Source organism: Arachis stenosperma, chromosome 10 (genome assembly GCF_014773155.1).
Source record: "Arachis stenosperma cultivar V10309 chromosome 10, arast.V10309.gnm1.PFL2, whole genome shotgun sequence".
Classification (NCBI taxonomy): Eukaryota; Viridiplantae; Streptophyta; class Magnoliopsida; order Fabales; family Fabaceae; genus Arachis; species Arachis stenosperma.
This window is the reverse complement of record NC_080386.1, coordinates 56,649,737-56,662,858: the sequence shown is the minus strand read 5'-3', so window position 1 is coordinate 56,662,858 and position 13,122 is coordinate 56,649,737. Positions and strand designations below refer to the sequence as shown.

Genomic DNA, 13,122 nt, shown 5'->3' with positions numbered 1-13,122 from the left:
GTTCATACTTGTTTAAAAGTATAAAAAAAATTAAAAAATCATTCAGATTTGTTATATATATATTTTTTGTTAACTAAATTAGTAAGAAACATGGTTGGCATAGTGGCAAAAGGGGAGGGAATGCTCTGCGATGGTCGTGTGTTCGATCCACACGTTAAGCATTTTTTGGGTAGTGGAGGGAGATCCTACAAACCGGTCCAACTTACAAACCGAACCGGCCAGACCATCGGTTCACCGATTTTCCGGTCGAACCGACCGGTCCGGTCCGGTTCTGATAACTATGGCAATTTCAATGCTTTCGTTGTGCAGGTATGATAATTCTTAAATTCCTTTTTAATACTTAAACGAATTAAATTATCAATAATAACAATAAAAATAATAATAATAATAATAGTAATAGCAATAATAATAATAATAATAATAATATCAATAATAATAATGTTCAATAAAATTGTTAGAAATATTTTTACAAGAAATTCAAAATTAACTAATAATTATATGTTAATTAATAATTATTTTTTTTTTTGTTCAACTACTAGTCGGTTGGACCTGCACTCGGTCCACCACTTTGACGACATCTACTGCGACTATGGCCCTCTGCACCGCATTGCTTGCATTGCCTCGGGCGACGCAACATACGGGTGTCCATCTCATTCAAGAAGCGGGTCATCTTCGGCCGGCCCTTGGCAACCCGTCTTAGGAACGGGTTTCCAACGAATCTGGGTCCATGATAAGCAGGCCACGTTGCCGGATTTCCCAGTGGTCGAAACTTAGCCCTGTATACTCTTCGAATTTGGTCCATCTTGTAAACGTCATTAACGAACACTTTCCAATCCAACCTCTGATTTGCGCAACACGCAAACACGTGCCTACACGGAATTCGGTCAACCTGGAATTCACCACAATCACACCGATAGTGGCGCAGGTCAACCGCATACTCAACCCCACTAGGCATCTCGCGTACTTCGAAGACTTCATTTTCTCTATCAAAACAGCAAACCTGTATGTTACCTGATGCTCGTTGATTTGCATTCAGCTTCGTTGTCACCATCTCAGAGAACACAAGTCCAGCACTGATTCGGGCTTCAGCCTCAGCTCTTTTCCTAGTGAACAACTCATTCAGTCTGTAAAATGTCGCCTTAACAAGTGCAGTGACTGGGAGATTGCGTGCACCCTTTAGGACGGAGTTGATACATTCCACAAGATTGGTGGTCATGTGACCCCATCGGTAACCACCATCAAATGCCAAAGCATACTGCTCACGAGGGATCCGATCAAGCCAATTGGTGTAAGCCTCACCCCGTTCCTTTAATCGTTCATAACGCATCTGGTACTCCCTGGTTGTCCGTGAATATCCTATGACAAACATTCAGTAAGCTATGAACACCAGTCTATTTGATCATGCCTACAAGAAATTAAAAGTTCATTGTATACAAACTTACCAATGTTGACGATAAGCTTCTGCAGGTAAGGTGCTTTGAACTTCCTCAAGAAGTTGGACTCAATATGCCTGATGCAAAACATATGGAAAGCTCTTGGAGGAGACCACGCCCCATTACTTCGTTCAACAGCTGACCTAATCGAATCGTGTCGATCGGAGATTAGTCCGACACCATCACGGGTCACCACATGTTGACGCAGGTTGCTCAGAAAAAAGTGCCATGCATCAGAAGTCTCTCCCTCCACTATGGCAAATGCAATAGGCACGATGTTGTTATTACCATCTTGTGACACTGCAACCAATAAACAACCCTTGTATTTTCCATACAAATGAGTCCCGTCCACCTGCACCACTGGCTTGCAGTGTCTGAAGGCCCTTATACAGGGGTAAAAACTCCAGAAGACTCTATGTAGAACACGTATATCAGGAACCAAATCATCCCCCTGGTAAGCTGGCATTGTTTCAAAGTGAACCACTGCTGATGGCTCTTTGTGGCACATGGCCTCAAACCATATCGGCAAAGCTTCATACGATGCTTCCCAACTTCCGAAAATTGATTCGACCGCCTGCTGCTTTGCTACCCAAGCCTTGCGATAACTGATGGTGTAGTTAAACTTTGACTGGATATCAGCAATTACAGATTTTACCTTTATAGATGGGTCAACCTCTACCAACGGCTTTATTGCTTCCGCAACTGTCTTGGAATCCAGCTTCGAATGGTCTTGAGAAATAGTAGACCTGGTACAGGTATGACTTCCATTGTACCTCCTTATCTCCCAACAGTACTTCTTCTGCATTTTGGTTATCCGGATCAACCAGTCACAACCATTCCCATATTCTATACATTTGGCATAGAATGTCGTCGGTTCCGACTCATATACCCGATAGTCCACACCTCTCCGGATGGTATAATCTTTCATTGCCTTGATTACTGCCTCCCTTGAGCTGAATTCCATCCCCACTGTGAACTCACCATCCGCCACAACAGGAGGGGCTACATACATCAAAAGTAACAATTCAATTAATAAACATGCTTTACTAGGTAAGATCGTTATAGTCTTATTCTTCTCTATTCCATCTACGTAAACAACAATTCAGAGATTCACGTAGCTAGCTAGGTTTACGCACCTGTATTCATATATTCCGGAAACTCCGATGCGTGCATAGCCCCTAAATCCAACGACCGCATGAAAGAAGGCTCTTGAAACGGATGCGGGTTTGCTAGTGCATTTGCAACTTCCGCCACATCTGCGTTCATGTCGCCAACAGCTTCTTCTTCGTCCTCGCCTGCACCGGCGATCTCATAGTTACTTTCAAATTCATCTTCGCTTTCACTATTATAATCTTCCAACTCAATGTTACGGTCTGCTTCAGATTGCTCAAACTCAATATATAATTCGATGCACGATATTCGGTGGCGATTTTCCATGTACATTGAAAACATTTCCTGCATACTCGCTTCGTCCATCACATACTTGGTTTGAAATTGAACAAACCCGCCAAACACAGGTAAAGGATACCTGTACAAAATACACGATATTCTCCTACATCTTTGCGTGCCTATCTTCTCACAAATCACACCTTTCAACTCCTCAAATGACAATGTGAATGGAATAACAACATCTAATGGATTTTCACACACGAATTGAACTCCCTCATATGTTTGTAATAAGATCTGCCCGTAGTAATAAATCTTCAATACAACTCTATCATCCATATCACTATCTATTTCCAGCCTCACAGATATTTTTTTACCCAAATGAAAGCCAAGAATTAGAGAAGAGAAGAGAAGAGAAGAGAGGAGAAGAGTGCGAACGAGGAAGAAATGGGGCTTCCGTGAGGACAACATCCGTTTTTGTGGTGACTAATGGCAAATCGGAGGGACCGACCGCTGCACACCCAAATCGGTGGGACCGATTTCTGATCCCGTATTAAAAAAAAATTTAGCCCACACACAAATCGGTGGCACCGATTTCATACCCACCATCATCCCCTTCCACAAATCGGTCCCACCGATTTTCTTCATGTCTCACTCAAATCGGTGCCACCGATTTCCCCTATACCTCAAATCGGTGCCACCGATTTCTTCCCCCTAAATGCCAAAAACTCACCGCCGCCATACCAGTGTAAATAACCCTAAATCATCATATCCCCGCATAACACACACCCTAACACCATATCTAAAAAAATCAGCCTAATATAAAAGAAGAGTATTGATGGACTATAATAAATACAGAATATCGTAGTACATAAATAAATACTTTAAATGACAATACTTTAATATATAATATTTTAAATAGTAACAGAATATTTTATTTTTAAATAATTAAATATAAAATATATAAATACAAAAATATGAGTATTCTTTATTCAATAAGATTAATTATTATGCAAGAAATTTTTATGATATTAAAAAATCATATTAAAATAAAATTTAAATTGAAACAGAAAAATATAAAATAATTAAAATTTTATTTTATATTACTTGACAAATAATTAGATTATTATATTTAAAATTTATTAACTAACTAATTTTATTAAAGATATTATTATATAATGTAATTTTTCATCAAAATATTTTAAAAATATAATTTATTTAAAATATTATATATAATACATAAAAATATTAACCTTTTATATTTTTCTCAAATTTTTTTAAAAAAGAAATAAATAATATAATTCTAAAAACATGTCTATCATATTACATATTTACTTATATTAGTAAGATCTAAACTAATTAAACTTACGTAATTAAAAATATAAAATATTTAAATACAAAAAAGTATTTTGAAAATATTATGATATTTATACACTAATTTTTCATATATATATATGGTAAATTTTACTCTATTCTTTATATTTTAACATGTAAATTATCCTTTATGACATGTCACTTTTTAATTGGTTGTTAAGTTAATTATGATTAAGCTATTTTGTAATTAAAAAATTATTTAAAAGAATAAATTTATAATTTGATAAAATACTAAATAATGAATCTTTGCTCTTTGCAACCTCGTTGTTTCTCTCTTTGATTGCTCTTCTGTGTTGATTTCAATTTGTACTGAATCTGCGATTAGTTTAAGAGTGTATTTAGTCGTGTTCAGGGACGATTCCAAGTGTACTGGTGTGGGGGCAAGTGCCCCCACTACAATTTAGAATTTTTTTTAGTAGTATATGATAATAATATTTATTTGCCCCCATTAGATTATTAAATTTAACCTCACAATAATTTTTTATTCAACTTTTGATACTTAATTGTCAATTTAAAAATTTTATATTAGATATTCATTAGAATGATCAATTCTCATATTTAAACAAAATTAATATTCTTTTTTAAAAATCAACTTAAAAGAATATTATTTATCTTCTTTTTAAATTAGCTTTAATTTTTGCGTAGCAACTATATTAATTGAAAGAATTTTTTTAACTATGAATATCAATAAGAGTCGGCTTCTAATTGTGCTGGGAAGTGAATTTTTAAATAATTGTTTAGTAATATATATGGAAAGAGAGAAATTTTGATGGTAGTGTTAAGAGAAAAATTACTTAATTTTTTAAATATATAAAACCTAAAAGAATAGAATTTTAAATTATATATTATTATTTAAATTACTATTTTAGTGTTTTAATTTGTATATTAGATATTTTGAAGGCTAATCATATTTTACAATAACAAAATATAATCATAAGAATAATCATACTATATGTACATAAAAAATAATTATTTGTATAACATATATATTAAAATATAAAATACACATTGAAAATAAGTTAAACAATACATGTATTTATACCACAGATATATAGTGATTAATAGATAATTTAATATTTAATTTTTTATATACACATATTATTTTTATTATAAAAATTATTATTATGTTATATAAATTTTGCCCCCACTATTAAAATTTTCTGGATCCGTCACTGGTCGTGTTGATATTTTGTAGTTGTCTTTTACTCTTTAGTTCACATAACATATAAATTCTTGATTATCAGGATGCATTAATTTATGATTTAAGGTTGTGATAATTATTGCATATATTAAAGTGATGCTTGAATTAGATATGCATTTGATCCATCTGTCTATTAGAATTTAAATTGGACTATATCAATAATTAGATCAAAACTGTTCTTGGAATGGCTATGGATCATTGGATTGTACACAAGATTCGTTGTATCAGATATTCAAAGGATACTTGCATCTTTACTCTCCGTCCTATTTCGAGTTACAGTGTGCCTTCGAATGATGAAGGAATAGTGACTGGAAGGGAAGAATATACTTCAGTCAACAATGAAGGTGTTTTTCAATAGAAGGGTGGAACGAATTTAAGTAATAATGATTTGGTAAAAGAATATAAATTTACTTTTTAATATTTACACAAATTATATAATTATCCATTTCAAAAAAATATTTAATTATAAAATGGTCCTATTTTAGTTAAGATGTTAACTCTTATTGAGTTAAATTAACTCAAATTAAAATTAAATATCTAATTAAAATGTGTCACATCATAGAGACTAATTTACATATTGTTTTAGAGGGAATTGGGTAGAATTCACCTATATATATAAATTTGGCCGAGTTAAAAAATAAAAAATTTAATTAAAACAATAAAAAATACTTAGAAATAATAAAAATAAAAAATAATCTTATTATAAATATATAATTTTAAATATTATATATGAAACTTTAAATGTTAATTTTAATAAATAAAAAATATTTATTTTTTATATTTATATATTTTATATTTTTAATTATGTAAGTTTGATTAGTTTAGGTCATACTAATATAAGTAAATATATAATGTGATAGGCATGTATTTAGAATTATATTATTTTTATTCCGTTTTTCTAAAAAAATTGAAAAAAATAAAAAAGGTTAATATTATCATATATTATATATGATATTTTAAATAAATTATATTTTCAAAATATTTTGATGAAAAATTATTTTATATAATAATATCTTTAACAAAATTAGTTAATTAATAAATTTTAAATATAATAATCTAATTATTTGTCAAGTAATATAAAATAAAATATTAATTATTTTATATTTTTATGTTACAGTTTAAAATTTTATTTTAATATGATTTTTTAATATCATAAAAAAATTTTGTATAATAATTAATCTTATTAAATAAAAAATACTCATATTTTTGTATTTATATATTTTATATTTAATTATTTAAGAATAAAAAATTCTGTTACCATTTAAAGTATTATGTATTAAAGTATTGTTATTTAAATTATTTATCTATGTAATAAGATATTCTGTATTTATTAGAGTCCATTAATATTCTTTTATCATATTAGCCTTTAATTTTTATCTAATCAAATCTAATAATCTATATAAATGTGTGACACATCCAATAAACACATAATGGTTATGCTCGTTATAGACATATCCATGTAATATCAAGCTTGAGGTATCATGACTTTTGGGACTTAAAATATAAGTTGCTGATCTATTAAAGATAAAGTAATTTAAAGAGTATATTTACTTAGTTAAAAGGGCACTAATTTGACAATTAGTTTATACCCATAGTTAGAGTAAAACTTAATCTACAATTTGAAGTTCAAAATATATATTTTTATCCATTTGGCAATTAGATTATGATATAATTACATTATTTCGGTAGATATAATGATAGATAGAAGTGTCACAAGCCGACTTTGCGTAGTTGGGGTAGAAAGAGGACGACTATCAAAATTTTTAATGATTAGGATTTTGTTTTGTTTTATTTGATTATATCTTATTTATTAAATTTTTTATTCTGTATGTATATTTGATATTTAATAAAATTTTTATTTAATTTTTATTATATATTTAAAATTTGATTATTAATTATATTAAAAAAATTTTAAAATAAAACAGTTGAATTTATTGTCGAATTTACTGAAAAAAATTTAACAATAAATCGACGCAAAACAATATAGTGTGGCATTAAAGTTATCGGTAAAATTTTTCGCCAATAACCACCTTTTTTGGCTACCCTCTCTACACAATCTATTGCAAAATCTAATGATAATAAATTTATTAGCAGATTTTTTTTTGTTATTCTATAAATTCAACGATATTCTGTGTTTTTTTTTTTAATGTATGATCATCACAAATTTTTTTTATTTATGATTCTAAATTATCTTTCGTATTAGTTAAAGTTGATTATGATGGCTAAATTTTATTCTTACAATTATTTTATTTAATTTAATAATTATAATTTTATATATAATATTTAAAATCATATATTTATTATATATAATATTATATTTTTTTAAAAATTAATAAATATAAAATAAAATATTTTTGACTAATTTAAACTTATTATTTTTTTTAAATATTTCTGTTCAATTCTAAATGGATTGGTTGAATTTAAAAGGTGATGTTTATAATTTCTTACCCTAATTGTTATGGAAGGTCGATTATTTAGATGATTGATTTAAAGTTTTTCTTTTTTTTTTTTTGGGTCAGGATTGATTTTAAAGTTTAGCTATGAGGCTATGACTATGGATTTAAACTGTGGGGATTAGGTGGAATTTTATTGTTCAATGATAGGCCAGACGTAGGTGTTGTCACTTACTTGTTTGTGTGTTTTTGGTTCGATATTGGCATTTAATTTGTTACAACAATTTGTATGACCCATAAGAGAGAGATTGTTATTTAGCTTGGCTGATGTATATACACACACGTTCAATCCCTCAATGTATTCCAACATAAGCAAGACCGATTCCTTTTCCAAATAAATCAAATCTTGAAAGTCATTCAATTCTTAATTATTTGATCTTATATGGCGTAAATTCTTACAACTCATCAACGTAACTCCCCAATCAACCTTATAAAAAGCCACCATTCCCCCAATACTGAACATGCAAACACAGTCAATCATTGCTCTTTAATTCATTTATAAGAGATTAAGAAAGCTAGGCATGGCTCCCAAAACACTCTCCTTGATTTCTGTTTTGATCGGGATCAACGTTCTGTTGATTGCGCAACATGTCTCTGGAAGTGAGAAGGGTCTTTTGGAGTCCAAAAACAATAACAACGATACAGAGACAGAAAGCCGGGAATTGGATTGTCTTCACCCAAAGCCTAAGCCGCAGCCGAAGCCGCAGCCAAAGCCGCAGCCAAAGCCCACACCAAGCCCAACTCCAAAGCCCAAGAAAGGAGGATGCCCAAGGGACACATTGAAGCTGGGTGTATGCTCGAGCGTTCTGGACAACCGCGCAAACTTCTCATCGGGTGTACCAAACACTCCTTGCTGCAATTTCTTCTTCGGGCTTTATAACTTTGACGCTGCCTTGTGCCTCTGCACCGCCCTCAAGGGTAACATCCTCGGCATTCATATCAATATTCCCTTCGCCTATTCCTTCCTCTTCAACTTCTGCCACATCCAACAACCACAGGACTTCAAGTGTTTGCCTGACTAATCATGCATCCATGCATACATCAGAGATCAGATCCATCGACATGAGGATCTCTGCAATTTTTGCTTCTTTTTGAATTTTCATAACTAGGTAGTGCGGGAACTGCGTCGATATCAACTGCTACTGCTCCTTCTCCTCTTTTTTTATTTTGTTTACATCTTCGCTATGTAATGAATTGTAAGGAAACCAAAGTGGTGGTTGATCAACCATCGACGTTTTTTTTTTGTTTCACTGAGTAATTAATGAATCAAGTTTTTTTTCTCTTTTTAACTCTTTTCTTCTTTTACTCTCTCGAGCTTAGATAGAGAATAATCTTGTCTTGTTAATAACCTTACAACCCCTTAAAACCAATTATTAGATCCAAACACATAGTATATAATAGAAATGCTGAAAATAGCTAGAAATATGGGACATACATTATTAACTTTTTTTTTATAGTGGGACATACATTATTATGGATATGTAACCAATCAATATTATTCACCATGGGAAGTGAGATAAGAGTTGGACCTATATATCTCTACAATATCTTTGTCCTAAAATAACCCTTATTTGAAGTAATATTTAATAAAAGTTGTCTTAGATAGACAAAGATAACATTTTTAATGAGTTGTTTTTGAATAATGCAAAAATAACCAAATTTTTAGCCACTCACAAAAATAATTATCTTTAATTTCTAAAACAACATTTATAAAATGTTACAATATAAAAATTTTAGGACAATATTTTTAAATAAAAATATAATATTTTATAAAAGTTGTCAAAAAATTGAATAAATAACATTTATAAAATGTTATCTAAAATTGTTAAAAATATAATATTTTTAATCATATTCTCACCAATTATTTTTCTAATTAAATAACTTAAAAAAAAAAACAAATGTATCATGTATGTGCTTTAGTTTACTATCATAAACCCTAACACTTCAGTAATTCATCACTAACAGCGACACACTCTTCTATGCCAATCAAGGTCCTAACAGCGACAACAGCTCTTGATCGCAGTGCTTTTCTCTACAGGCGACAGTGCGGTGCTCTCCTCCACGCACGCACACTGCTCCATGACGATGGTACTGTGCAGTTCTCGTTCTGCGCTGAACCACCACCATCGAGAAACCCCTCTTCCTTCTCTTCTCCTTCTTCTTCTTATTCCTCTCATAACTGTTTTAGAGGCATTTTAGAAAGTTCTTTTAACTCATCACATAATGTTGTGATAGAGACTAGATGTAGGTTGCATTGCATAAGGTGTAACAGTCTAGACCACCCGCTAGCACGATATTATCCGCTTTGGCACACAAGGCCTCACGGTTTTGCCTTTGAAGATAGAGATGCTAGTCGAAACCCCCCACACTCACTCGTCAAAACACGTCATGCTAGGGAGAGGTATCCACACTCTTATAAGGCATGCTTCGTTCCCCTCCCCAACCGATATGGGACCTTACATAAGGCAACTGAACCAGGACGATATATGACTATGTCAACTTCTTATTTCTCTTGTTGTTCTATTTTTTTGTTCTATTTTTTAAAATTTATGAGACAAAACGAAATTATCTTTTACTTTTTTCGCTATACAATTCAAACAAAAATTAAGATTAAAGTTGGATATAAAAACATAATCTAATCAAAGTAAAAAAAGATTATAGATTCAATCCTTTTTCTTTAAACCTTCTGTAACCTTTAGAGAAAATCAACATATTCACTTTTTTTTCTTTAACTATTACAATGACAGCGAATTCCGTTAGATAATTAATAAAAATTTAATCGGTAATAAATTAACAAATATTTTTAAATTATATTTTATATGAATTAATTATTATAAATAAATCATTATTTAAATTTTATATTTCAAAATAAAAAAATAATAATTATTAATTACAGTAATTAAAAATTGATTAATTAAAAATTATTTATTTATATTTTTTTTCTATACCAATTTAATAGGTAGGTGAGAATCCATCTTTTTTTATTATATAATAAAAATAAAATGGTGGATATTCTAATAAAAATTTAATGATTGTTATCATGTGAAAATATATTATTTTAGTTATTAGATAATAGATTGTAGGATTTGATTTTTATTTAAAATAAAAATATTATTTTTATTTAAAATGTTACTAAATAAATAAGTTATATTTTTTAAACAAGGAACATGTAAAAAGATGTTTTTGGCTTCTTCTGAGAGTAGCTGCCAAACAAAATATCATATAAAATAATAGAGAGATAACCAGAGAAGTCACCAAATAAAGAAGCTAATTGAGCTGCCTCGACTATTGAATATAAAGAGGAGCAGTTCAAATTGGAAGTTGATTTTGGACCTCAAGGATGGCGGTGGCAGAGTCTCTGAGGTGTTGTGCCTCTTTGGGAGTCAAATGGATGTTGGTAACACCAATGACCCCTCCCCTACCAAGCTGCGACGGCAAGCTCAGAAACACTTCCCCTCCATGGATACCATGAAACCCCTTTGCAAGAACCGAAACGGGGTGCACCTTCCTCTGGTCCCTCAGAATGCTTCGAGCCAAGTTAGCCACAGAGTACCCTATGGCCCACGATGTGTACCCTTTCAGACGGATCACTTCATCGGCGCTCTCTATCACTGCCTTGTGTATCTTCTCCAGCGTCACTTTCTCGTACGCTATCTCTTGCTTCTCAAGAAAGCTTAGCACCGGAACTCCGCCCACGCTGATGCTTGACCACAGGGCCACCGAGCTGTCGCCGTGTTCCCCTACAATGTATGCCTGAACGTCGTGAGCGTTGACGTCAAGATGATCGGCAATCAGGAAACGGAAACGGGAAGAGTCCAGGTTAGTGCCGGAGCCGATGACGCGGTTCGCCGGAAACCCTGACAGCTTCCAGGCCACATATGTTAGCACGTCCACCGGATTCGAAACCACAAGAATAACACATGCCGGCGAGTGCTGAACCAGAGGGGGAATGATGCTTCTGAACAGGGACACGTTCCTCTGCACCAGGTTCAGCCTTGACTCTCCGCTCACCTGCCGTGCCCCTGCCGTCACGATGCACAGGTCAGACCCAGCCGTGACGGAGTACTCCGTGGACGCGTGGATCTTGGTGCGTGGAAGGAACGCGGCGGCGTGCTGCAGGTCCAGCATCTCGCCGCGGAGCTTGTCGGGGAGGGCATCGACGAGGACGAGTTCGTCGACGAGGTCCTGAGTGAGGATGGTTTGGGCTACGGCCATTCCGACGTTTCCTGCGCCAACTACGGTGACCTTGTTGTGGCGCTTAGTGGGAGAGGGTGGTGCAGAGTTGAGTATGGAGGTGAAGAAGGAGTGTGTTAGGTCTAAGCCTCCTGGGCCCAGCAATGACACCCCTGATGAAGCGCTCTTCTGCATCTTTTCAATTTCTTCAGTTTTCTGATTGTGTTTGCTTCAACGATACTTGCTTATGCTCTTGTTTCCTAGTGTTGGTGCATTTATAATAACCCAATAGGATCGGGCTTTTGTAGAATGTTCGAAATCGGCCAGGTACAAGTTTGGGGCTGCTTTTTCCTTGGGGACAAAGGTAGAGGGAGCTACTTTTCAACGTCTTAGGTGGGATCATATTCCATGCATTATTCTAGGTCTCCTTTAATTTCCATAATAACGTGCTATTACTTTTGAGTTTTCAATACTTTCACTTTTCTCTCCCCATGCATGCTTCCCACCTTTGATACAATTCTCTTGCACTACAAGTATTTTGTGTTTTTAATTAAGCAATAAAAAATATAACTAACCAACTCTATTTGCGTAGTTAATTTGAACTAATTTTTTAAATTAAAAAATATAATCTTTTTCATGAATATTTACATTGTGCACATTCGTCTTCTTTCTTCTCTTCTTTTTTTTTTCCTTGTTTTTTTAGTCAAATCTGTGTTGTTCATCGCTGTTCGTTGCGCGCATTGCTCATCTCCCACATACTAGTCGTACGTTGGCAAAATTAAAATTGAGAAATGCTAGGGGCCAGTAATATTTGTGATTGGTAACCATCAATGATGATTTGATGGTATGAGATTGGTGTGAAATTTCATCCAATGGCTCACATTTATCTGCTGGTTACATGCTGGCCAAAATACAATAAAATTGCTGGCCCCCTAGACTTTTCCATTAAAATTTGTTGACAATTTTAAATTAAAAATATTCATAATTATGAATGAATTATTAAAATATTCATAATTATAAATGACTTATTAAATTGTAACGAATATTATCGTTGACTTTTTTTTTTGCTGTTTTTGGTCATCGTATGACCGTCACTCTCACT

At 32.7% G+C, this 13,122-nt stretch overlaps 3 protein-coding genes across 3 annotated transcripts; 1 reads left to right on the top strand and 2 right to left on the bottom strand.

Moving 5' to 3' along the window:
* Positions 1-535: 535 nt before the first annotated feature.
* LOC130957123 (uncharacterized) lies at positions 536-3,158 on the bottom strand. The gene is made up of 3 exons (XM_057884010.1): positions 2,570-3,158; positions 1,443-2,435; positions 536-1,356 (listed from the first exon to the last, which is right to left on the bottom strand). The coding sequence occupies exons 1-3, from the start codon at positions 3,156-3,158 to the stop codon at positions 536-538; spliced, it is 2,403 nt and encodes an 800-aa protein (XP_057739993.1).
* Positions 3,159-8,368: 5,210 nt separating this feature from the next.
* Positions 8,369-8,869, top strand: LOC130957122 (14 kDa proline-rich protein DC2.15-like). The gene has a single exon (XM_057884009.1). The coding sequence runs from the start codon at positions 8,369-8,371 to the stop codon at positions 8,867-8,869; it is 501 nt and encodes a 166-aa protein (XP_057739992.1).
* Positions 8,870-10,792: 1,923 nt separating this feature from the next.
* Positions 10,793-12,280, bottom strand: LOC130956350 (L-lactate dehydrogenase B-like). Its single transcript, XM_057883390.1, has one exon. The coding sequence runs from the start codon at positions 12,213-12,215 to the stop codon at positions 11,157-11,159; it is 1,059 nt and encodes a 352-aa protein (XP_057739373.1). The 5' UTR covers positions 12,216-12,280; the 3' UTR covers positions 10,793-11,156.
* Between the last annotated feature and the right edge of the window lie 842 nt (positions 12,281-13,122).

Excerpts from the sequence above, each read along its gene's own strand:
- LOC130957122 (XM_057884009.1), top strand. The coding sequence starts at position 8,369 with ATGGCTCCCAAAACACTCTCCTTGATTTCTGTTTTGATCGGGATCAAC.
- LOC130957123 (XM_057884010.1), bottom strand. The coding sequence starts at position 3,158 with ATGGATGATAGAGTTGTATTGAAGATTTATTACTACGGGCAGATCTTA. Across the intron at positions 2,436-2,569 it reads TCCGGAATATATGAATACAG|CCCCTCCTGTTGTGGCGGAT; the intron begins GTGCGTAAACCT and ends TGATGTATGTAG. Across the intron at positions 1,357-1,442 it reads GAAGCTTATCGTCAACATTG|GATATTCACGGACAACCAGG; the intron begins GTAAGTTTGTAT and ends TGTTTGTCATAG.
- LOC130956350 (XM_057883390.1), bottom strand. The coding sequence starts at position 12,215 with ATGCAGAAGAGCGCTTCATCAGGGGTGTCATTGCTGGGCCCAGGAGGC.